This window comes from Balaenoptera musculus, chromosome 11 (assembly GCF_009873245.2).
Source record: "Balaenoptera musculus isolate JJ_BM4_2016_0621 chromosome 11, mBalMus1.pri.v3, whole genome shotgun sequence".
Classification (NCBI taxonomy): domain Eukaryota; kingdom Metazoa; phylum Chordata; class Mammalia; order Artiodactyla; family Balaenopteridae; genus Balaenoptera; species Balaenoptera musculus.
The window spans coordinates 49,403,699-49,430,465 of NC_045795.1; the positions used below are offsets into that span (position 1 = coordinate 49,403,699).

The 26,767-nt window shown below is 38.4% G+C and overlaps 1 protein-coding gene across 10 annotated transcripts in view; it reads left to right on the forward strand.

Annotated features, from left to right (window-relative positions):
* The window catches only part of RBMS3 (RNA binding motif single stranded interacting protein 3), a 713,376-nt gene that overhangs the window by 144,585 nt on the left and 542,024 nt on the right, over positions 1–26,767 (forward strand). For 6 of the 10 annotated variants that reach the window (XM_036869064.1, XM_036869066.1, XM_036869062.1 and 3 more), the window contains exon 2: positions 16,003–16,175. In XM_036869064.1, coding sequence (XP_036724959.1) covers positions 16,003–16,175 — 173 coding nt within the window. The remainder of the gene's footprint in view (positions 1–16,002; positions 16,176–26,767) is intronic. The other 4 variants (XM_036869070.1, XM_036869063.1, XM_036869067.1 and 1 more) reach the window with 1 other exon arrangement.

Below are 26,767 nucleotides of genomic sequence, written 5' to 3' on the forward strand. Positions count from 1 at the left end.
ATAAGTCTATGCAAAATTCTTCCCAATTTTTTGTCCCCAAATTTGTCAACCCAACCATTTATAAGCCATTACCATTAATGAGTTGTGAGGCGGAAGAAAAAAAAATATTCTAAACTATCAATTAAAAATATGTATAACTCATTCACTTTGCTGTACACGTGAAACTAATACAACATTGTAAATCAGCTATGCTCCAATAAAAAATAAAACATAAAATAAAATAAAAATAAAATCTATTCCTAAAAAAAAGCCTCTCTATCAGCCACTAGAGGACAGACAGAATTACTTTTTTATTCTCTCTACAGAAAATATTATGAAATTACTGTCATATTATGAGAGAAAGAGTATGCAGACAAAAAAGAAGGAGAATTATTTTTGAAGTGTGTCAGGGTGTTAACATTGTTATTTCAACACTTTCAATGCTTATGTTTTTAAAAAAATTTATCAGCTTTTTAAAATTGGTGATTTGTTGCAACATTTTTTCATTCTAAATGAATATTCATTTTTGTAACCAATTTTATACTTATAAATTTTATTCTTTTTTTAATGAATCCTCCTGCCCCCAGTTTGTAGTTTTAGGTACTACAAAACCTGGATCTCTCCCTGCACTGGGGGGTTGATCTTAATTTCATAATGAAGTACATAATCTTAATGTCTGGCCCAACCATGCAGACCATTTTGGAATTAAACACCTGCTGTGATCTGAATGTTTGTGTCCCCTCCCCCCACCAAATTCCTGTGTTAAAATCCTAATGCCCAATGTGACGGTATTAAGATGGGGGAGCCTTAGGGAGATGCTTAGATCACGAGGGTGGAGCCCTGGTGAATGGGATTAGTGCTCTTATAAAGACCCCACAGAACACCCTTTGCCCCTTTGCCCTGTGAGGATACAGGGTAATCTGGGAGCTGGGAGAGGGTCCTCACCCAACCATGCTGGCCTCGGATCTTGAACCTCCAGCCTTCAAAACTGTGAGAAATATAAAATTCTGTTGTTTATAAGCCACCCAGCCTATGGTAACTTGTTATAGCAGCAGGAAGGAACTAGCGGCATCTGTTGCTTTCAGCTTTTGTGTGTTCACCCTTTTTACGTTCTGTCATCTAGCTCTACTCTATAATATCCTCATCCTCTAATTCTTATAATTACAGAATGTCTTAGTGGTTTGTATATTAGTGGAATACATTACTATTCCCTAATACTCTATATCCCAATGCAGTTTAAAAAGAGTTCCACTCTCGGCATAACATAGTATTTGAGAAATATATTTAAACAGAACTTTAATACTGGTTCAAATCATAGATAAGTGGTTCAAATCAAAACTGCAGAATATAAACCAAAGTTAAGATCTTGACCTGTAACATTATTCCATGTAGAGGATTTCAGGAATTAGAACTAGTTTATTTAGTAAAGTATTGTCAGAAGTACACAAATGATCTTGAATGGAGAGAGATTATCTACCACCTATCATTACTCCGTTAAAACAAATGTTATATAATTAAATATTAAACGCTAAATAATAATGGAGTCATTTTACAATGAATATATAAGATATATTCTAGCCCACAGGAAGACCACCCACTGAAATTGAAGTTTATATAATGAACAAATTTGGAATGTCAGTGATCATTTTTCTGAATTTTCCCAATCCCTCTGTGTCTTTTCTGAAAAAGAATCTGTAAGATTAGGTAGGGATAAGACAAGAGGATATTGCTTGGTCACTAGAAGTAAAGTATCAGCTACAGACCTAATTTTCATTTTCTTCCATTCATAAACAAGTCTTATCTTTATTTGACCAGCCAGGGTATGATAAGTAGCTCAAAGTAGATGGAACACATCGGGTCACCCCACTTTCAGTCTTCTCATCATGAGGAAGCAAATGCAAAGCATGCATCTTTTTGTCGTTATCTCTGTGCTCACACAAGATGGTAGAGTGTGTCCACAATAGGAACTGGTGGCCAAGATTAGAGGTGTGTCTGTCTGTCATTCTCAAACTGCTAACATATGGCACTAACTGGCCTTGCGAGACACCTTAGTACTGATTGAAATTAATGAATAGTGGAATCTAAGTAAATAAAAGGAAACCTGTCTTTGCACATAGCACAGCCAGCCTTGAGGTGAGTCGACAGTCAACAATGTAGAATATTGTAGTACAGTCATCCCTTGTTACCTGCCAGGATTGGTTCCAGAGCCTCCCTCAGATACTAGAATCCACAGATGCTCAAATCCCTTGTATGAAATGGAAATAGGGTGGTACAGTCGGCCTCCGTGTCTGAGAGTTCGGCAGCCTTGGACATGGAAAGTAGACTGTACCCCAAACAGTGCTTCTCGGCTAGTGGTGGGTGTATTAGGGTCTCATTCTTCTGTTTGCCTAAACTGGAGGACTTTAGGCATTAAGAAGGAGTTCTGCCACTGTGGTGTAGTCTGCACTTTGGGCATCTTTACTTTCCTCTGTTGAAATCAGAACCCAACACCAGAGGATGCTGGATTCTACTAGTTAAAAAATATTCCTTTGCCAAAAAATGTCTTAAATATGGCCATAACTCATTTGAGTAAAAGTCACCACAGTGGTAGAGAAAATTCCATGTGGTTAAGTACCTTCTCTCATTTTATTTTATCTCTATTATTATGAAAGTAATTTTCTCTGATTTCTGTAAACCACTAGAAAAAGCAATCAAATTAATTGCATTTATTGTCTTTGAGAACTCTGGTTATAAAAGTTGACTATTTCACAGTTCTATTCATTCCCATACTTAAAACAATAACCTGAGTAGTAAAATACATTTTTTAAAATTGTTATGAGAAGTGTAACTTACAATAAAAGAAATAGATGTTCTCATAAGAATTATCATTGGCACTGTTTCTCTTATCCTTTAATAGATGTAAATATTGACCACATTTTGGTGTATATCAATTTTCCTATCTTTTATTTACTTTCTATCCTGCAATTATATGTGCTCAGAACTCTATGCTGACTTTACCTGCCTGAACCGTTTCTCTATTTTTGTCTCTTTAACACTTAAAGAGTAATTGTCACTGGTTATATTTTATCTTTTAAAATATCTTCTCATAATAATATTTACTTTTATATATTATTGTTGCACTTACACGATGAATTCTCATATGTTCCATTTTACATATGTAGCACAGATTAAATTTGTATTGGTTATCTGAGAATTAGAACTCTTTGGTCTTTCTTTGGTATAATATAAATTTTCTCTAAATAGACTCCCTCTTCAAGTCAAAATTCTGGACAGAAATTTTAAAGCTAGCAACTTCAGGAATTCTACATATCGGAAAGAAATAGTTTATTTGCAAAACTATAAGGAAGTGTAATTCTAGGCTGCTTTCCTGTCCATGTCTTATAAACTTGAACAAGTTGCTTACCCATTATCTGCCGTAGTGTTGGGTTCTGTATGATGTTGGTTATAAGCAGAAGGGGTGCTGTGATACACATGTGTTTTATGTTACATACATAACTTAATATGTAAAGCTGGCTTATTAAAATGTTTAACTCCACACACTGTTCATTAGACCCATTTACTGAATTACAGAATCCTTATAAAATTACAGATATTATGATTTCAAGGAGGCAGCTTTTATCACTACTGCAATTGTTAGTACTATACTTTTTGCTTTGGTGATGGATGTTGTCATAGTTTAGCTTCTTACATTTGGTTGTCTCTGTTTTGATTCTGCTTAAGATGTGATCAGATTCATGGAGTTAACGGTCTGCCCTTAAAGAGTTTAAGTGGGTCTCCAGTGTTTGTACATCAAGGGGTGATGACATAAAAATATTTTCTTTTCAAGGAGTTCTCTGTTGGCTAATGAGAGGCAGGTTTTCTTTGAGTCCATCATTCTTCAAGGGATTCTTATGTTTCCTGTACTGTTACATCATTAGATCATGGAGATTCACTAAATCCGTCTGCACATTCTGCCCTCGCACCCTCACAGGGTGCCCTCTAGTCCTAGAAGCTGAGACAAAACCACCAAGAAATTGTTATTCTGTCTTCTCAGGATATTCTAGCTCCTTCTTTATATGCATATAAACCCTTTCCTTTGTTTATGTCTTCTAGGATGTTGGGCGTTTCATCTGTGGTCACATCTGTTTGTGATGCAGTGGGGCCCTGGCGTTGGCTGGTACCATTTGTGAAAGCTGAGGGCTAAGTTTTCAGAAATTTTGTCAGCCAGTTGTTGAACTGTTAGTAGGTTAAAATCAGCCAAATACAATTGCGTATATGACAAAAATCAGCAAATCAGGGCTTTTTTGGTTTTGTTTTTTGTTTTTGTTTTTTCCTTAGAGACCTGGAATACCAGCATAGTACTACTTCTGAGTTAGTTTTTCTGTTTTGATCCTCACTCTGGCCAATTTGCCTTCTACGGAATAGAGCAAGAACTGTGGCTTCTTTTGGAGAAGCAAAGCAATGGCCACTCTTCAAAAACTCTTTTAGTGATTATCCTTTAGAAAAAGGCTCATATCTCTGTTTGCCAAGTAACACATAGGATTCTCCAAACCAAAGCAAAACAAAACAAAATAAAATCATTCTCTGGAATATTGGAGATGTGTAGTAAGTACTTCGGAACGTAAATATGTATGACTATCCCATTTGTATACAATAAACTATTTGCTAGAGTTACCCTAGGACACATATCATACTTGTTAGAAATGAAGGAGATAATTAAACAGAAATAAGCAGTTTAAGCAATTGTTTACCCACAAAGTCTTCTTGTAGGGCAACAATTTTTAAAAAACCTAATTATTTTTAGAGTTGGAAGCTATGAAATTGGTACAGTTTATTTTGTGTATATAAAATTCCTTGTAAGAGGGTAGACATTTAGTAGTTAGTGTGTTATTTAACCCATAAGCGTTTTTCCACAGGAGATAAGATAGATCTTATTTTAATGAGCACTTTCACAATTTGTAGATATTTTCTCAAAATTTGTATATTCTAAAAATGACTTCCCTTGTGAAAGTTTATGTTTATCTTAAAAATTCTTTTGAGGGTCTTGTCATCAGTTTATCTGAAGGCAATTAGTATCAGTAGCTGAAATAGTACGAACTGAACCTAATTTCTCATTGAAGAATGACATTTCTTGGTTTCTAATGGAGAGAATTTCAGTTTGGCAAGCATCAATGGATTGTTTACTTTGCATTGGAAGATTTTAAACCAGGCAAACCCAAGTTCACTAAACCATTCAAGAGACGAACCAATACACGTCTTACTCAACAGATCATGCTTGTTTATAATGAGTATTGTAAAAATGCTTTAAGATTGATGTAATAATAGTAGCTAGCCCCTGTAGAAGGCTTACTGTGTTCCAGGTTTTATTCTCAGTACTTTCCACATAATTACTCATTTGAAATGTTTACAATCTTCTAAGGTAGTTATTATCCCGTTTTCAGATGAGGAGACTGAGGCAAAGGCAGTTAGGTAATTTGCCCAAGATCATACAGACAATGAGTGGTACAGCAGGATTGAAACCTGGGTGGTGTGGCTTCAGGATCTAGGGTCTTAGTGGTTGTACAGTGACAATAACACTTCCTTCTTCATCTTGAGTCTTTGGAGAGTCTCCCAATTAAGGGCAAATACCCTTTTTTTTGCCAGTCTCTGAAGCCTTAATCACTTATTTTAAAAGGACAAGAGTAATTTGGAGAAGGAAAAGCAGGACTGTCTTATTATTGGGGATAGTTCATTCTGTTGATTATGGAGAATATCCCTGTGCAAAAAAAATCTCCAATAATCATACAAAAAAGAACATGCATCAGAAATTGGATTTGGTTTCGGAAACTCTCTAAAGCACAAGTTGTAAATATCTCATATGTTTCTGATTTTAAAATTATCATAAATTTGATAACAATATAAATGTGTAATATTCATTTTATTATCAGATCATTTTTTTTCTTGAACTTGAGCATTAATTTATTCTCATAGTTACCATCTCAGCCCAAAATACCATAAATGTTGAAAATGTATTCATAGAAAATTATCCACAAGTGTTCCTTCCAGTTTTTATAATGAAGCAATTACTTTGTAGGTATTAATTGCTGTCACAACTAATTGATCTGTGCTCTTTGTCTTCTTGAGGAAATTATTGTGTTTTATAGTCTAAATTTCTTAGATTTAGGACTTTCAAAGTGTTGGTTCTGTTCACATTTAACTTTGCTGCAACAATAAAATATGAATGAATTGGCTAATAAAATAACACAATTATTTTATGTCATGGAATATGGGTTATTGTTTATGAATTTGCTGAATTGCCCCAGTAGTTCACTATACGAAAGCATTCTTGTTTTTCACCTTGGTCTAGTTTAGAGAGAAATAAGGTTGGTAGAATAGCAGACAGCATGGGGTCGGGGTGTTCTTTTTGGGGGATGTGCAGGTGAAGTAGATGATGTCGTACTGAAAATGCAAAACTTCCTTCTCAGACGTGAAGCTCGTCTGCCAAAAACAGACACAATTATTCTGTACCAGCAGTTTACCTCAGTTGCTTTCGTTTCTTGGTATTCAGCAATTTTGCACTACACATGAAACTTTGGTTATTAGTTAAAAACAGATAAAATACATCTTGTCCTTCCCACAGATTATATTTGACTTCCTGGAAATCTCTTTTAATGATGACTACTTTGGGTCAGGGGAGGTATCAGTTGAGAGAGAGATTTTAGACACCAAAATCTAGACCCGCTCAGGAGGGAGAAAAAACTGAAATGAGGTCTCTACTGAAAGGAGATCAGTTGCACTTAAAAATGTATGAGGAACAGCATAGACATTGCGACAATTATTCTGCTCAGTGCGTTGAGGTGCTATATATGCGTAGGGTATTGTGGGAGGCAGGGCCTTGGAATTGCCAGAATGATCTCCGTCAGCACGTGCAGTAGGACTTCCTGCCAAGATCGCCATGTTCTGTGCCCGCCTGTTCGACATAGCACTTAGTAGCCAGTGGTCTTGAACATTGGAAATGTGGCTAGTGTGACTGAGGGATTGAATTCTTTATTTGAATTAATTATCTTTACATTTAAATAGCTACATGTGACTAGTAGCTACTGTCTTGGACTGCACATATCTAAGGTTAAATCTGCGATTAACTGGAATGAAGACCGCCCAGCTTCAGGTCCTGGACTTGCTGCAGAGTAGCTAAACAGCCTTGGAAAACCCTGTAACCTGCCCAAGCCTCAGTATTCCCAGCTCCAAGATGGGCATAATAATAGGATCTACCTCTAAAAGTTCTGATATCATGAAATAAAGCAGTGAGTATAAAGCTCTTTGAACTGTGCCTGGCATAAAATATATGCTCAACAAACATTAGCCTGTGCTATTCTTGTTCATTATTTTGTGACCTTTTATAGATTTTAAGAATGTAGAAACTGAACAAGAGATAAAAGTGAAATAGGTCTAAAGTAATAAACAAAAAAGTCCATGACATGGGATAGAATTTTAGGTTATACTGGAGGAATATGTGAGATAGAGATATAGAGAAATTAATTATAGGGTGACTGTATATTCCAATTTACTTTGGACGGTTTCAATTTATACCTTGTGTCCTGGTTTAATTATTAATATCTACTCTTTTGTTCTCAAAAGTATCCCAAAGGTGTTGTAAGGTACATTTTTAGAGTCACCCTAGAGTAAGACATAGGCATGCAGCCCAGTTATTCCAAGTGGAAGGAAAAGGATGCATGCACATGTGACTATGAAGGTGTGGGCTGGAGGGACATTATATAGGTGGGATGGGAGCTTGGACAAGGAAAGTAGATGTTATTTTATGTGGTATTTATGCTGTTATTACATTGCTCCCAAGTCATCATAGATCTACTTCCAGAAAAACTAAATTCTGATTTAATTGGACAAAATGATTTGCTGTGTCAAAAAAGCCTTATGTTATTTGAGGTTCCGATTGGCCTTCTGTTATCGATAGCAATTTTTGTTACACAAAAACAAAGTTTGAAACAAACTGCTTTCTTTTTATCACTGATTAGCTGCCTCATTCTATCTGTTTTCATGACTGAAAACTTTGAAAGTGTTTACTGAGTTGCAATAAAGTACCAGGTTGACATAACTTATGGTGGGTGTTCTTTAAGCTATGTCTATTGGTCTCTATTCTATTTAGGGCAGCATATATTAGAAAGCTAGAGAGTTAATTGTTGGTAATATTGCTAACTGTGATTTTAGGGAAACAGTGTATTAAACTGTGAAACATAGAATATTGTAAAAAAATGAGGAAAAGCTTCAAAATTAGAGACTATGGGGGGAGAACTAAACTAAAAATTTAAGTAAACATATAAGGTACAAGAATGTGACTCAACTGTAATTGTTTGACTCTCCGCAAGTCCCTCCCTTACTCTTCATCTCTGATGGCATTCTGAATCAAGGTGCTGACCATTGGCTCTCCTGGAGGTCTCCATCAATAGCTGATGGGGACCTGTTTTGGATTTTCACTCTTCTCCCAGTGATTCTAGCCCATCATGAAAGCAGACATTTGAGTTTATCTCTGAAGTATTCCCCAGACAGAACGGAGGTACCATACAGGGATTAGTTGCTCTCAGGATTTCTGGGGAATTCTAACAATTATTTTTATACTGTAGTGGACTTTGTCATCTCCACCTGGGGAACCAGTCATGGCTCAATTTTTGCAGGAGGAACCAATCATTATCAATATAGGAATCATGAGCTGTTTAGGTTATTTGCAAAGCGTAGACTTGACTTTTTTTTTTTCCTTATTTTTAAATCTCTTTTTTTAAAACTTGTTAATATGCTTTCTTTCTTTTTTTTTAAAATTTATTTATTTATTTTATTTATTTTTGGCTGTGTTGGGTCTTCATTTCTGTGCAAGGGCTTTCTCTAGTTGCGGCGAGCGGGGGCCACTCTTCATCGCAGTGAGCGGGCCTCTCACTGTCGCGGCCTCTCCTGTTGCGGAGCACAGGCTCCAGACGCACAGGCTCAGTAGTTGTGGCTCACAGGCCTAGTTGCTCCGCGATATGTGTGATCTTCCCAGACCAGGGCTCGAACCCGTGTCCCCTGCATTGGCAGGCAGATTCTCAACCATTGCGCCACCAGGGAAGCCCTAGACTTGACTTTTTAAACTAAGTAAGCACCTCAAATTTCAAAGTCTGTCTGAATTTTGTTTATTTTTCCTTAAAAAGATCAAGAGTTGGCCACATTAAAAGAAGGGTTGGGGCAGAGACCAGATGTCATTGACATTTGGAGAATTGAGCAATCTTTATAAAAAGTCATTCCATCATTTATAGTAGTCACTCCTCTCAAGCTTGTAAATTTATTAATGAAACTGGGTTATAGCTGCTTGAAATGAACAATAACCACTTTACTTGTGTTTCCAAGTACTGTGAATTTTAAAATGTCATTTAATATTGAAACCTCTGAATGGAGTTCAGTGACTTCAGATTAAGCCTATTTGTAAATAGCACAGAGCAATGTATGATGATGCAACTGCTGGGGTTTTCAAATACTAATATTTAGTGCAAAAGTGAATCTCATCCTAACAGAATTTTAATCAGACCGCAGTAGTGATGTGTAAATACCTTGAAATTAATCATCCATTCCATCCACAATGATTGTTTCATCAGTGCTTAGTGATTTTTGGTTCTTGATAAAAACGGCAAACCCCAGTTCTAATGACATAGTTTCATCTCAAGAATAGTGGCTGCCATACCTATAAAAAGAAGATTGACTCTTGTAGCTCCCCCTTAAAGGTAAATTACTCCAACTGGGACTGAGAAATCCGTGTTCATTTTAAGGATCTGCCTCATGATGATGATGCAAATGTTAAGAACAAAAAATAATTTATTTAGTATTGACTCTGTGCCAGGCACTGTGTTAAATATTTTATGTGCAATTTACAAGGTAAGGCCTCACAACTGACCTCTGAGGTAAGATCATCATAATCCGTCTTTTACTCATGACTAGAGGCTTAAGTGCCTAGTTAGTGGTGGTGTGGATTCTCAGCGGGCAATCTGGAGCTCTTAAGCATCCTGTTACCATTGTTGACAGCAGCTATTACATAGGCCAGTGACCAGAATGTGCAAATGAATGCCTTTTGTGGGGAATTTTGTCCTTTAGTACTCATTTCCATATCTGAGCTCTGGATAGGCAAAGTGAAGGGGGGCAGGTTTTCGCCAAACTGTTACAAAACGTGTAACTGAAACGATTGTTTTCTACAGTCATAGTCTCCAGAATGGAGAGGCAATTGCCTAGCATAAAATTACAAAGCCATCCTGTATGTGGCTCATGAAACTCTGGCTACAGTCGCATGGCTTGCCTTAGATATTAATTTAGCTGCATTTCTTATTGCTTGCATGGACAATATTCTTCTTCACCCTCATTTGAGGCTATTACAGACACCACAGTGATTGCCATGATTCCTGTCACGTCCACTCTTTCAGAGAACAGGTCTGCAGAAACAAGGTTACGTGGAAATTACCCTGCCTGGGAGAGGAATCCCACAGCCTTTCACAGCAGCATCCACCGAGCAAAGGATTGCATGCGTACGTGCAGGCTAAATAATGTATGATGCGAGACAGGAATGTGGTCTGTATTCATTTTTGGAGAGTAAAAGAGTTGGCATGTCAGTCTCACGGGAGACTTTATCCAGGGCTTTACCCTTGAGTGGATAAAAGAGTACAAATTCTCTTGCACTGGAGATGAATAAAAACAAATTGGGGAGACCATCAGCAGAGCAGACTGCTGCATGATGGAGTCCAAGGCTACCCAAAACCACCAGACCAACTGCTTCAGGATCCTGCCAGCAACCAGACGCTGGGAAGAGAATTGACTGCAGTTTGACATCAAGGCCCTGTGATTCCCAGACAAGAGGAATTGCATGCAGAAAATATTTAAAATTCTCTTTGTAAAAGAGTTATGTTTTCAATCAGAGGGAGAAGCATGTTTCAGACCTAGTCTGCTGCAAAGGAAATGTGGCAGAGGGTTAGTTACAAAGGGTGAAGGTACTGGGGGCAAGAAGTTGAACTTCGGTGAGGTGAGGGGTGTTTCAATGAATAGTTTTGGGCCGTTGAGTTATTGTCATTATTCCACAACGGGGACTGTATTGGCCTTTCAAGGAGAGGTGTTGGATCTCTATAAAGCAGTGGCTCCCAACCAGGGACGATGTCATAACCCCAGGGCACATTTGACAATATCTGGGACATTTTGGGTTGTCACAGCTTGGGGGGAGCGTAGCACAACGGGCATCTAGTGGTAGAAGATAGGGGTACTGTTAAATATCCTACACAAGACAGCCCTCCCCAACAAAGAACTATCCTGTCCAAAATGTCAGTAAGGCCAAGGAGGGGGGACCCTGGTTTAAAAGGACCTGGTTAATGTCTGTGCATTACAACACGGCCTTCAGACAGGTGTTCATCCAATGTAGCCTGACATTGTATAAAAGACGATTTTTAATGATTTATTTTATTGATGTGTGAACATTTATTTGATGTACCAAATGCTTTCTGTTTAAAAAAATAAACAGGAAAACAAGCAAACAAACAAAAACACAACTCACATCCCTCTCCAGTTTATCTCCAAAGTACCTAAGGGTTAAAAACACAAACGGGCCGCCCTCCAAACCACACATTTTCCAAGAATGTAGGAGGAGCTGGTTGATTCACTTTTCAAACTTGAAAAATGAGGCATATTAACAAAGCACACTAAATGAATCAGCTGCTTAGGATGATCTACAAGCCACTTCATTTTCCTGTTATTAAATAACAAACCATGAATCTTGACAAATGAACCCCCTTGTTTGACATTATTTGAAAAACTCATAACACACTCGCTTCTGATGGTGACTTCCCCTTTGAAATTAAATTTAAGATGGACTTCATTTAAATTCTGATAGAGGAAAAGGGCTTGTTAACCTTCCTTGTGACTGTATGCTGTTTATCATCTTCATTCTTTTCCTCCCCCTTTATACTTGGATGGGCCAGAGCTCCCGCCAGGGTGTCGTCCTGCAGAGTTCATTGCAAGGAAGCCTTTTGTGTTTATTGGTGCCCATATCATGAAGAGGCGAGGTTATGTATGTAGTGTTGTGTGGGGCTGTGTGGCTTCTGGGGTCAGATTCCCTAGGTTCAAACTGGGGCTCCAGCTGCGTGACCTTGAGAAGGTCATTTGCCCTTTCTGTGCCTCAGTTTTCTCATTTGTAAACCCAGAAGAAAATGATTTGCCTCATCGGGCTGTTGTGAAGATAACATATAACATGCTTAGCAAGCAGATGGCAAATGTTACCTCTAATTATTTGAATAGTTATTTTAAGAATAGCATCTTCCAAAACGGATGCTAAGTCATTTTATTTGATTGGCTGATTTTAACAGCCCCGACATGTGGCTAAGAGGGCTTTAGCCCCCATGTAAGAATCCCTAACAGACCCTCCCAGCATTACCACCATGAATAAACATCTAAGAAAAATCTGCATACTTGCCAAGCATATGCAGCTTCAGGACAAGCCCTCTATCCCCCTCCTCAATCCAGTACCATCTGAAGACCCTCTTCTGAAAGTCTGCTGCTCCTACTGGTTTTAACAAGCTGACACTGCAAGTTCACAGCGATGCCCTGCCCTGGTACAGTCCAGCATTACAGCGTTCTGTATCCCCAGACTCTTAAGTCCTCACCTTTCCTAAATAGGATTTATAAAGTGTGACTTTGATCAATATAGCAAAGCCAATGTTATCTGAGGGAAATAATATTTTTAACTAACATTTTCAAATGTCTTTCTTAGTCCCTCAAAATGATTTAAACGTTAATCAACGATAAAATTGCAAATCCATCTAAAAACAAAGAATTGAGAAAGCAATCAGAGCCACTTTTAATCAGGAAAGTGGCTGCTGTGACCCACTGACCCTTAAAGGTTACTGCCGCTCCTTTTTTTTTTTTTTTTTAGAGATGCCATAGTTCGGTCATTTGTCTTTGGCAGCCAGAGTATGCAAAACTGCTTTTGCTTTTCACAAATTAACTCAAGCCTATGCATTTATCAGACATTCTAGGAACCTTCTGCCAACATTTTGTTGATTAAAGAATGTGCATTTTGAAAATGAGTAGAAAGGAAGGAATTTATAATTCTTAAAACAAAAGAATGATTTACAATGTAGACTGCTACCTGAATTGTTCAGTGTATCATCAACAGATAAATGAAAATATTAAGGATTAGCAAGAGTGTTGGCACTGACTCTTAAAACCTGTGAAGTGATTGGTTCAATAAGACTGAGAATGTCTACATCTTTCAGTAGAATTTCTAGAACTCACAAACAAGAATAGGGCATAGAAAACCACTTTTCATTGTATGTATTTTTCAAAGGGCTTTTGAATACATCCTTCTCTACAAGAATCTGGTGCTTCCACTCCTATTTTTAAATTATATACCTCATTTCCATGCATACAAGTTCCCTATACTCATCCTAGCTTCGATTCGCTTTGACCGTTTTGTTTTAATTTTTCCCACTGGGCCCTCTGGAGGGCACATTTATTGTTTTAGGCACCATGCAATTTACTAAATGGTGTCCGGTTATGGAAATGCTTGCAAAGACCCCTGGGGCAAAAAAAGAATTAAGTCAACACAGATTGATCATCCTGTAGTTGGTGTTTTCTTATTTGATCAGTCAAGGGCTCACTCGGTCTGAACTGGTCCATCTGATCTGTGACACATAAAGCTAGACGCATTTTTCTGGCTCCCTGGTGGTTTTAAAGGCTATGCAGTGGGGAAAACTGCTTTAAACAAAGCCTCATTTTAAAAGAAGCCTGAGTACAGAATGGAATTCAAAGAATTTGGAGAGAGGGGAGGTGAAAGTGGTAAGAAACAGCTTGAAAAAAGCCCTGGGAAATTTAAAAGAATAACGCACAGGAGGGAAGTCAAAGATAAATCCCATCTGTTCTGTTGTGAGATACACAGACCAGGACACTGCTTCAGCAAGGCTGTATTGAACACCTACTAAGTGCAAGACTCGTAAAGAGGTAGAGCTTAAGTGTTCTGGGGTGTCGGAGGAGCGAAGTAGAATTCATAGGTCAAGAAGGAATATTTTTTTAATCTCAGCCAAGAAACTTTATTCAGCTTTATGCAGATATGACATTCCAAAAGGCAATGAATACTCGTTATTGTATTCAAGTATTGAGAGTGGAAGGTATTCTCCCATGTAATTCATTTTCAAATTGTACGTTAAAAATGTTGGTCATAGATTAAGTAATACTGAATAAGTGGTTGAATGCAGCTAACACCAAGGTTTCTAGCATGGAGGCTGCAAGAATGACAGCAAGACGGAAAGCAGTGGGTCTTTGTGATGGGTGGGTGGCTGTGTGGGGAATGGGAGAGAAGAGGCCAGAGGGAATGAGTTACATTTTCACATATTGCATCCAAGAGGCCTTGCATTATAGCCAGTTGGGAATATGGACTGGGGCAAATCTGAAATCCTGGATGGTATAAAATGGATTATTATAGCAAGAAACAAAACTGGACACAGCCTCCTGTCTTTATGAGCTAACTGCTGTGATCACTCAGTTTTTATTGTGTGGGATGTAGCTTGAGTGTTTACGAAGCATCCACTTGCTATTAGATAAGTACTCACCTTCTACCCCTGATAAAACAGCTAATGAATCTTCAGGTTAGAACTCGGCCAAAGTGTCCCCACTGGAATCATGATGGATGCATTCACTGTGTATTTACGTAACATTCCAGATTATAGTTGAGAAAATCTGGGATAGATTTAAAGACTAATATCACTTGCAAGACAGATATGAATCACAAATATTATCATTATTATTATTATTTCTTGGCCGTGCCGCATGGTATGCAGGATCCTAGTTCCCCAACCAGGGAATGAACCCACGCCCCCTGCAGTGGAAGTGCAGAGTCTTAACCACTGGACCGCCAGGGAATTCCCATTATCACCATTATTTCTTGTGTTTTTGTTATTGCTAACTCTTATTGTGCACTTACTTACGTCCAGGAACCATTGTGTTTGCATTAACTCATTGAGTTTTTGTAAAGACCCTATGATGTAGGGGAGTACTAATTTTACCCTCCTCGTATTAATGAGAATGCTGCATCTCAGAGAGGTTCAGGCACCCCAAAGGTCACACAGCCAATAATAAACACATTATGGACTCAAACCCAGACAATCAGTGTCATTTTAGAACTTTTGAAGATATGCCTGTATGAAAAGGAAATAAAGGATAAAGTGTAATATATCTCCTAATTCTGGCATGTATAATTATAAAGATTCTCACATTGCATACTCCAAGTCACTGGGGGTCATCTTGTCATTTACATTTTGTAATAACACAGTGTGACAGGTTAGACCAGTGGTTCTTTACTGGGAGAGAGTTCCCCACCCTAGGAGACACTTGGCAGTGTGTGGACACATTTTTTGGTCCCACAACTGGGGGATGGGTGCTACTAGAATCTGGTGGGTATAGGCCAAGGATGCTACCACCAGCCTACAATGAACAGAACAGCCCCAGCGGCAAAGAATTATCCTGTCTGGTATGTCAGTAGTGCCTCAGCTGAGACTTTCAATCAGAGTGATTCAAAGAGGAGAGAATAGTAGCTCAGTTTGCAGATAAAGGGCATTCACCATGAAGGAGCAGATTTTGGAATGGGAGAACGAGATAAGATGGAGTCATTCACTCACTGCTTCATTCATAGCATTGCTATTTATAGAGTGATCACGCTGGAGAGTAATGGTGAGGAAAGCAATTATGAGGAAGTTTCTTTGGAGAAAAGGAGAGAAGATGGAGTAGAGGCAAGGCAAAGGTGCTTGGCTGTCACAGGTGAGCTGGGCCAGAGCTTCGGTGCACCCAGGAGAGAACTGTGCTAGGCTGATCCAAATGCAGGGCCCGATGTGGGGAGAGCGAATGATGTTCCCGGAAGTACCCCAGAGTAGGGACACGAACACGAGTGTGCATGTGTGGACTGGAGAGGCTGAGAAGCTTGCATTGCTTTCGAGTTGCTCTGCTGGCCTGGGAATAGGTTGCTGGCTTTGTTTTTCCAGTAACAGCCTTTTCTGTTTCCAGCAGTCCTATGCACCAGCTCCCCACCCCATGGCTCCTCCCAGCCCCAGCACAAACAGCAGCAGCAACCACAGCAGCAGCAACAGCAGCGGGGAACAGTTGAGTAAAACCAACCTGTACATTCGAGGCCTCCCGCCAGGCACCACTGACCAGGACCTAATCAAGCTGTGCCAACCGTAAGTGCCCCCCCACCCTGCGCCGTTTCCAACCGCATCCTTGCCCACGTGGGCTCGTCCATATGGGGTTGGGTTTTGCACCCAGTGTACCCGGTGAGGAAGACTCTGCTGTAGAAACCGGACTTAAATTTAAGATCTGAGTCCAGCTTATTTTGGGAATGGAGTTTGTTTGCCTTTTGCTTTGAAAGAGAAGGTTCTTGAACAGAGAGACATAGGGATGCTGGCTGATGTGCATGTATTGACCAGGAAGATGAGGAGCAGTCATGGAGTTGGGTCCTCACACCTTGTGGCCGGTGGGTTCTCACACCTTATGGCCGGTGGGTTCTCACACCTTGTGGTTGGTGGGTTCTCACACCTTGTGGCCGGTGGCTTCTCACACCTTGTGGCCGGTGGCTTCTCACACCTTGTGGTTGGTGGGTTCCCACACCTTGTGGCCGGTGGGTTCTCACACCTTGTGGTTGGTGGGTTCCCACACCTTGTGGCTGATAGGTTCTCACACCTGTGGTTGGTGGAATCAATGATGAATCTCATGAAAGAAACTGAGCTCTTTTTTTGGAGAGGTATTAGTGATGGGGATTGCAAAAACTCAGAAGTGGTAGATTTCAGGATGGTCACCTGCTGTGTTGCAAAGCTGTTCTGGTCAGTTCTTGCTTGGTAAATGTAAGTTCAGCCGGAACCAGGTAATTGGAAAATTAGAAGGCTAATCCTTTTGTTTCCTCGAAAACATCTATTTCCAAGTCCAGTGAAGCTATTCCCACCAAAGCCAAGAACCGTACTCACCTAGCTTTATATTTCCCAGGAAATACGGTAGTGATTAAATGCCCTTCCAAACGTTTTCATTCATCTACTATCTACCAACACTTATGTTATTAACTCTCTTATTTCTGTGCAAATCAATTAAACATATTTAAGTTTACCCTCCAAATTAAAGAATAGTGAATAACAAATTAAGAACCATAGGCCTGGATTTTTAGATTGCTGTCTGATTATTTTCAAAGTAATATCAGTGCAGCTATTTGTCACTTGACTGTGCATTAGCTGGGTATTTTTAAGTTGGGGGAAACTATTACTCAGTTTTTCTTTTGCTGTTTTGCAATGCTTTTATAAGAAGGTTGAGAGGATATTTATTTTGTAAATTTTCCAACCTCTAAAATATTGGAAGAGGAAAACAAGGCAGATAGTATTTATTTGCCTTTGTTCTGGTTTTGAAGATTGGGAACAAGTATCAAAACAACAGGAAGTGGCAGATTAAACAAAACACAAATACATAAATAACTATATAATCAGTTGACAAGGCAGTATGTAGACTAGGGTAAGGGCACCCTGCTCGTATCAACTGCCTTGATTTGTGAAAGAGGTAAGACAGAACATTGAAAAATAAATATTTATTTGAAAGCAGTTTAAGAAAAAGAAAGAAAGGTGCCAGTGCTAAGATATACAAATATGTTAGGTTTTGGTCTATAAAATGTTGAGGTTGAGAACTGGAAGGTAAATCACTCAACATTTTTTAATTTTTTTGCTAGTGTTAGAAAATTCTAAACTATTTTGATAAATAAGGGCTTTGAAAATGTGAACGATGACGGACTTTATGTTAGAAGCTTCAGATGAATAATCTCTTGCAATGGATACTGATGTGAAAAAGAAAGCCAGCTATTATCTTTGTGTGTGAATCTTATTCATAAAAAATATTGCTGGGTTTTAAGGAAAGATTCTTTCCCACTGCTCTCTACTACTCAGAGAGCTTGTTGAAACACAGATTTCTGGGCCCCTGAGATTGCGATTTCACTAGGTCTGGGGTGGAGCTGGAGAATGTAAATTTCAGCAGGTTCCCTGGTGTTGTCACGATGCTGCTGGTTTTTTGAGAAACACTTCTTTAAAAAAAAAAAAAAAAAAGGCACAACCTAAAAGTTGAGAATTAGGTTTTATTGGGCAGACTTGCTGAGGGCTTAAGCCTGGGAGGCAGCTTCTCAGACAGCTCTGAGGAACAGATCTGAAGAGGTAAGGGAGGAACCAGGAGATACAGGAGTTTTTGCAACAAAAACCAGGTAGTAGGAACATCAAAAGATTACTGTTAATTAAGGAAAACCAGGCATCTCAAGTTAATGAATTTAGAGTTTTTCTGTGTATGGGCAGATTCAAGAGTCTGGGCTCATTGAAATCATCCCTTGGAGATGCACCTTAACTGTCTAGGGCCAGTATCCTGCTGTATCCTGCTTAACTGTCTAGGGTGGCTGCAGTGGCTGACGGCTTGGTGTCCGCAACCTCCTTTGTTAACTGATGTAACAGGTGACCTTTTTCATCCACATGTCTCTACATTAATATAAAGTCCACTGACTATTCCTAACGCAGAAAGTCTCACTAAATATGTGAAGGTATTTGAGGTGGTGTATTATAACCTGCTCGGCCACCGTGTGATCTTGTGGCAAATCATTTACTGTCTTTGAGCCTCCATCTCCTCGTATAAAAGAGTGGTCTGGGTTTGATTATTTCTAGGTTTCCTGTAGTACCAGTGGTGTACTGCAGCTGCCTCTGACTGAGGCACCAGAGCCAATGGTTAAATATTCAGGAATTCTTGAGTGATTTGTTACAGACTCAGTATCTTGAAATCGGCCATGGTGGGAGTATTTATATCACAGGAATCAGCAAGCCCTATAAATGAGGGCTTTTAAAATTCTATGTAGTTTTGTTTTTTGAGAGCTGGTTTATGACCATACCACTGATGTAGCATTATACTATGAATTTCTGTATCAGTGTCCATTTCTGCAAAGAATATTGCCAGAAATTTATAAATGGAAAGGGTTACCTAAAGTCTGCACTGGCATTTTTAACTCAGGAAAGAGATTTAGTGGCACAAGAACATTATGTTTGAGGGGAAAAAAAGTTTTGTTTGTGTTTCTTCTGTTTATTTGAGAAATTTAAAGAATGCCAAGGGCACAGAGGGTAGTGGTTACTTGTTCATATTAATTTTTGCTGGCTAATAAGATCTGGCCCATGTTATTGTTACTGTAAAAATGTTTGTGGGTTCTTCAGTTATTGAAGTGGTCTGGACCTGAGGTTTATTGCTGAGATTTGCTTTCCGGGAAACTGAGAGAACTAATATGACCGGGCAGCATAATGTAGAGGAAATAACCATGCGCTGAGAGTTTGGGGTTTCACTCCTGGCTGTGCCATCAACTGGGTATGTGGCCCTAGACAAGTGACTTGTCCCCTCTTAATTTTGGTTTTCCCCATGTTTAAAATAATTTGTTTATACATGATAATCTTTTAAATATTTTTTACTTTAAAAGTCTGATAGTTCATTGAGGCCCTCACTAGTTAGCAGTAAAACCTACGCTGGTCACCTTTCACCAATCCCCTTTTACAGTGTTGGCAGGGCCACTGCCTGAGCTGATTCAGCTGCATGAGTATGACCTGAGAGCTGGGGACGCCTTTGTTAGAGACCATTGTAAGTCCTTTGTAAAATCCTGGTTTCCTCTCTTGTAGTGGTGATGTCTTAGAGGGCTCCTTGCTCTTTTAAATTAGCATTCTTCTAAAGATTCAAATCATCTTGCATTCCTATGACTCATCCAACACTTTAAAATAATGTTACCTACAAAACAGATAATATTTGTAGGTTTCAATTATCTTGCCATCAGGATCAATTTTCCATGGTTATTCCTATGAAATTATAAGAACTTTCAGAGTTACTATTCCCTTATATTATAAGAAATGCAATATTTGCTAATATCCATAGTAATAAAATAATAGAAAACAGAGAGATATTAAAAAGGCACAGACATAGCAAATTATCTGGTATTAGAATACAATATCCATATGAATACTAATGAACAGCAAGAAAATGATATTAAAGGAAAGAAATTGCATTATTTCTCAATGTATTATCTGAAAGCAAATTCTTATTAAGGGATTCCATTCACATTTATCATCAAAGCTCCTATGGTTGGATCACAAGTAAAGTCAAGGAAAGAAGGCAAGAGTAAAGAATAGACATGAAGAATGATTTTACTCTATGGCAAATCTCTCTAGTTATACCTATGTTTTGGATGAATACATGGCACTGTGTGTCTTGTAGGAAATACTAGTGTTAAAGACCTCGTAATGTCTTTTTTTTTAATTTAATTTTATTTATTTTTTTAAACAGCAGGTTCTTATTAGTTATCCATTTTATACATATTAGTGTATATCTGTCAATCCCAATCTCCCAATTCATCCCACCACCACCACCTCCCCCCGCCACTTTCCCCCCTTGGTGTCCATACATTTGTCCTCTACATCTGTGTCTCTATTTCTGCCCTGCAAACAAGACCTTGTAATGTCTTTATCTTGAAAAATTTCAAGGAAAATCAAGAAATTTTCACCGAGCACCTATACTGCATGCCAGATAGTGTGCTAAAGATTCAGTGGTGAGTACATTTAGATAAAGGTCTTGCTTTAGCAGAAATTATATTTTGATAGGGAAAATGGAAATCAATGAAATGATCATGTGCTTTGATATAAAATTGAAACTACAAATGCAAAAAAAAGAGAGGAGAATGGAAATAAGAGGATTTGTAACATGGGATGAGACCTTGTTAAGGCAATGGGCAAAGGAATCTCTGAGCTAAGAAATAGGTTTAACTAAATGAGGAAGGAAGGGAAGAGCATTCTAGGCAGAAGGAACTCCATGTGTGCAGAACCAATGGCTGGAGGGAACATGGCAAAGACAAGGGGCTGAGGGAGGGTCAAGTTGTTATAGCAGAGACAGGAGGTGGAGCCTGGGGCAACGTGACCTGGAAACATGGAGGGGGTATGGTGATCCCTTTGTATGTCACATTAGGAGCTTTGTTTCAATGAAGGAAATCATTGAATTGTAACAAACGGGAAGGTGACAGAGTCAGATTTTTGTTTCAAAAAGATAATTCCGACTGCCAAGTAGAAAAGACTGTACGAGATCAAGGAACAGAGCAGGACAGTTGAAGAGCGAGCTGGAAGCAGAATAACTAATGGTCAGAGAAGAGGGTGTGAGAATTAATATTTGTGGTGGGGGAACAATTATGTGTGGTGAAAGATGTCTTTTTTCATATGCATTTATTTTTCTATTAAAAAACAAGGACGTTAGAGACAATTAACCAAACAAACTCCAAAAGAAACAACAAAGTAGCACAAAAGAGGACCCAAGTTAGTTGATTTTTAGTTAATTTCTTTTTCTTACCCTGTCATGAATGGGTCATCAATATACTATTAAATATTTAGCGGCTGCAGTATTTAAAACATGCAAGGCTAATATAGTGAAAACTGAAAATCCAATTGATTATACAATTATATTCATAAGATGGGTTATCAGTTGGAGACTCTGGGTGGAATACTTGAGTTATGCACCATTTATGCATATCTCAAAAGGGGGATATGGAAGTGAGGGAAGATAAATTTAGCTTAATAAAGAGAGAGAGAGAGAGCATTGCAACTTCTTTGGACCAAATAAAATTTTGGTGGTGTAATGATTTTTCACATATTAAGCTCTGTTTCCTCAGAGAAATTGATAACCTCTATTACGTGATTCTAAACATCCCCTTGAAACACACTGAGATTAGTCTTGAAAAGTAAAGGCACGTATTTAACATAATGGACAGAATTTTTAATGGAAAGTAAAATCATTAATGTGTTTATGTTTTCTACATCTACCTTTTATCTAACCATTCTCATAACTTATAAATTTTAATTAATGTAATGCTTTCAGAAAGCCCCAGCCAGATTGCGCTCACTTCCAAGTGATTAATCTGGAATTAAGGCCAGCACCACGCAGGTACAGAGTGAATTGTTCTGTTATACAGTGAATGCGCTGCTGACAAGGCCGCTTTAAGCAGAATAAAGGAAAAACAGGGGAACTCTAGGGTAGGTGCACACATACTTCCAATCATCACCTGAAGACCAGGAAGTCAGCTGCCCCAGCCTTCATTTTTCTGGGTAAATGTTTTCCTCGCTCAGGCTCTTACATCCTAACATCGCTCCCTTTAAAAGGAAGCTGTAAATGTCACTTTAACATTTAACGAGAGAGGAGAAGCTCCCACAGTGAGAAGCCAGGGGAACAAAGTAGGAGTGTTTGTACCCACGCTCATCTCCCCGACTTTGACCCAACCCTGCTGGATGTCTGGTTAGGTGTGGGCTGAACGCAGAATAGTAAGAGGAGACTCAAGTGCCATCCGGGCTCTGAGTGCAGAGTCCATTATACATGGTGTCAGACAGTTTTGACAAATGCACTGACACAATCAAACCTTTTATCAATTTAAAAAGTAACCTTGTCACAGTAATATGTCAAACTGTTCAGATACAACTAAAGGAAAACAAGTCGTCACACACTCCAGAGGAACCGAGTAAATAAGAAAAAAATGTGACTGGAATTTTTGTTGAGTTCTTTCTTCCCATGTCAATGAAGATTTAAAAATTCCCTCTAATAAAACCTGAGGAAATTTATGAGTAGCTTTCACCTGCAAGTCAGGCTCAAATGATGCAGCTGCTTTGGAGGTGTCATGTATCTGTGTGGTGGCAGGTATGAGGAGGAGGTGAATTTGAGGCTCTTTGAACTCTGCCTTTGTGTCGTTTAAATGAGAGAGTGCTTCTAAGGCCCAAATTGGTTGCCTGAATTCAGTGAGTCAGCATAGATGTGATACTTTGTTACACATAATAATTCAGGTTTAAGTACAGTTATATTTGCAAAGTATGTATTAGAAACCACACAGAGTATTTGGTTTGAAATTCATAAATAATTATCATTAATAACACAGTTATATTTATATAGATTATTAACATTTATTGTGCATTATATACCATGTGCTCTGTTGAGTTTTTATATTACCTTATTTAATGCTCAAAACAACTCTACAGAGTGGGAACAAAAATTATTGAATAATAGTTGAGTAAACTGAGTCTCAAACATATTAAGGGGTTTGTCCAAGTCTATACAGCCACCAGGATTCCAAATCCAGCTCTGACTTCAAAGCCCTTATTCATAACCACTAAAACATTCATTTAATGAGAAGGGTAGCATAAGTCCTGAGTTCTCAAATCCATGGCTGTCCAGGAGAATCCTTGAAGAGGTTTAAAAAATACTGATGCCTGGGTCTCACCCCCCAGGGATTCTGATTTATCTAGTATGGGGTCAGCTTAGACACTAAGATTTTTTAAAAGCCTGCTTAGGCAATTCTCTATGTAGCAAAGCTTGAGAATCATTGGAGTAAATAATGCCACACTAACCACAAAACATAAGTGAATCCTCTGTTTTAACTTCCTTACTTTGACTTTTGGAGAATCTAGAAATTTCATAGGACCTAACAATTTTCTTTCAGTTAACCAAGAGACTTAAAAATAAATTCTAGGGACTTCCCTGGTGGCACAGTGGTTAAGAATCCTCTTGCCAATGCAGGAGACATGGGTTTGATCCCTGGTCGAGGAAGATCCCACATGCTGCGGAGCAACTAAGGCTGTGCACCACAGCTACTGATCCTGTGCTCTAGAGCCCACGAGCCACAACTACTGAGCCCGTATGCCACAACTACAGAAGCCTGTGCACCTAGAGCCCGTGCTCTGCAGGGAGAGAAGCCACTGTGATGAGAAGCACGCATGCCACAACAAAGAGTAGCCCCTGCTTGCAGCAACTAGAGAAAGCCTGTGCACAGCAACGAAGACCCAATGCAGCCAAAAATAAATAAATAAAATATAAATAAATTTATATAAAAAATTCTATTAAGATAATTGGAGGATGAGTTGGATTTTGATGACAAAATGGGAGTTTTAAATTAGGCACATGAAAAATCAAGGTCTGGAATAGGTACCTAAAAGTGTTTTAAAGAATATACTCTCCTCATAATTTTCACAAGTCAAAAATTTCTTCAACATTTCAGTTTTTAATAATGTTTGCATTTAATTGATAATTTAGCAATAAATTCTTCCTATTTTTGACTCGTGTTATTAAACTTCTATATATATTTACTTTTTCTTGCTGCCCCATAGTCTGCTAAATGTAAGTCTACTGAATCTTAAAAAGCAATCAGCATGTTCCAGCATTTTGGGGGCATCCTGGAAATTATTGTCCCACTGATTCATTGACTATCCATGCATTATTGTTTTAATTACTTTGGATGAAGAAGATTCTGCTGAATTTTTGAGATTTATTTGAAAATATATTTATTTAAATTGCAGATAGCTGATAATACTTTCTTATTTATTCTACAGATAGAGAAGAGAAAAAACAATGATTAAACCATTGAAAGCACCAGTTCACTTAGGTTACTATGTTGGTGGCAGAACAAAAATGTTGGAGGTGCCAAATCAAGTCTTAGAGGTCTGGGAGAGGTGGAATTCCAGACAGATATTTTGATAGTGCTTGAAAATTTGAGGGACTTGGAATTCAAGGGCAGGACTCTGGCAAGTTCAGATGGCATCTTGGTTTTCAATTTGCTCAATGATCTTCTATTTGCTAAATACAGCTGACTGTTTTTAGTACTTATTTTATTCGATCTCTCTGTTACTTGATCCTGTTGACTTCACCTTTATTCTAGAAACTTACTTTCTCCTTGGCTGGCATACTCCTCCTTCCTGGGTCTCCTCCTAGGATTTTGTCTTCCAGCTTCTCCACTATCTGCCTCTTGAATATTTTGGTGTTTTAAAAGTTTAGACCTCCTCTCTTCTCACTCCATAAACTCTCTGCTCTCCTCTACTTAAATGTCAGCTATTCTGATGATTATTAAATTTATATGTCCAGCCCATGGAGGTATACATTTTTTTAGCCCTAGATCTGTATCTCATTATTCCTTGTAAAATTCCAAATTTGTATCCCAAGAGCTATCAAAGTCATTGCCCAAAAAGGATTACTCCTAGACTTTTCCCTTCTTCAGTGTTCTCTTTCTCTCTGAATGACAGCATCACCCATCTGGTCATGCAAATAAATAATCTTAGGATCACTCCTTTCCCCAACCTAGAACTAGTTTCCAAGGCAAATAGATTTCAACTGCTGGTCTCTTTTGTTTCACTACTGTCATAGTTTATTTACTTATTAATTCCAAAGTATTTATGGAATGTCATCTATGTGCCAAGCATTGCAGATACCTGAAGACCTGGTAGGTCTCTGCATAGAACTTGCATTCTAATAGAGAGAGATAATACAAGAATGAATGAATAAAGAAGAAAACATCAGAATATGCCATGGAAAGGAGGTTGAAAAACCATGAAAAGGAGGTTGTAAGTAATGACAGGGAGGTTACTATGAACTGAGGAACCTCTTTGAGGTGAGATGTCAATTTCAAGAAGCAACCAGGCGTATGATATTCAGGAAGAATGGCATTACAGATGAATGTGGGAGCTTGTACAAAATCCCAAAGGTGGAAATGAGCTCCATGTTTTCAAGTAACATAAAGAAGGTTGGAATTGCAAAAGAATAGTGAATAGGGGAGGTGGGGGCGGTAAAAGGTGAAGTAAAAGAAAGTATACCAGGGCCAAATCAATAGAGTTTTCTAAGTCAGAGCATGGAGATTGGATTTTATCCAAATTTACTTTTATTAGAAAAGTTATTTTGACTACTCTGTAAAGAATAGATTTTAGGGAGTGTGAGAGAAGAAGCAAGTAAATGAGCAAAGATGCCATTGTGGATTCCAGGAAGGAGATGGTGATGGCTTGGATTAGTATTATAATAGTGGAGGAGGTTAGATGGGATGGCTTCACAGTATATTTTGGAGAGAGTTTTGATAGAAGTTACTGATGAATTGGATCTGGCAGGAGGGTTAAGGGAAAGAGAAATTAGGGATAATTCTTAGGTTTTGGCTTTAGTATCCAGGTATAGAGTCACTTAATACAATGGGGAGGATTGTGGAAGGAACAGTTTTGAGTGGAGAGAAATCAAGTGTTCTTCTTAGTTTTGTTATTTTTGAGATGCTATTAGACATCTAAAATGAGATACAAGTTCATAGCTTAATACATGACTAGTTTTCAAAGCAGAGGTTAGAGTAAAAGATACAGAATGCAAGTCCTAAGCATTATAAATAGCATTTAAACACATTGTACTGATAATACTATCATGACTAATATGTGTTAGATATTATTCTAAGTATTTTACATGTTAAGTACTTCATACTTACACAGGTGGTAATTGGCAAGTCCAGGATTTAAAATAAGGAGTGTGGTTTGAATGCCCTCTCTTAACCATGATTCATACATAGGGTGTGCGCAAAGCATGAAAAGAAAAGTGGTCATAAACTCAACATTCTGAGAGGAGGAGAAGCCAAGAAAGGAGTTTATAAAGGAACCAATGAGATAGAGGAAATCAGGAAAGCAAGAGAGTGATATTATAGAAGCTGGGAAAAGACAGTATCTCAAGAAGTCAGAATGATCGAGGGTGTGAAATACTGTTGAAAAGTTAAGAAATGTAGAAGAAAGAGATATAGAGAAGTTACATTTGGTTTTGGCATTGCCAAGGTCATTGGCAAGCTTGACCAGGGCTGTCTTTGTATGGGGTAAAAGCTGAAAGCCATTTGGTGAGCCTTTCTTTAGGGTCATCACTTGACAGTGCTTCCAAGTGAAAATGCCTCTCTCTCCTTTGTGCTTGAACTATGCCTAAATAGTCA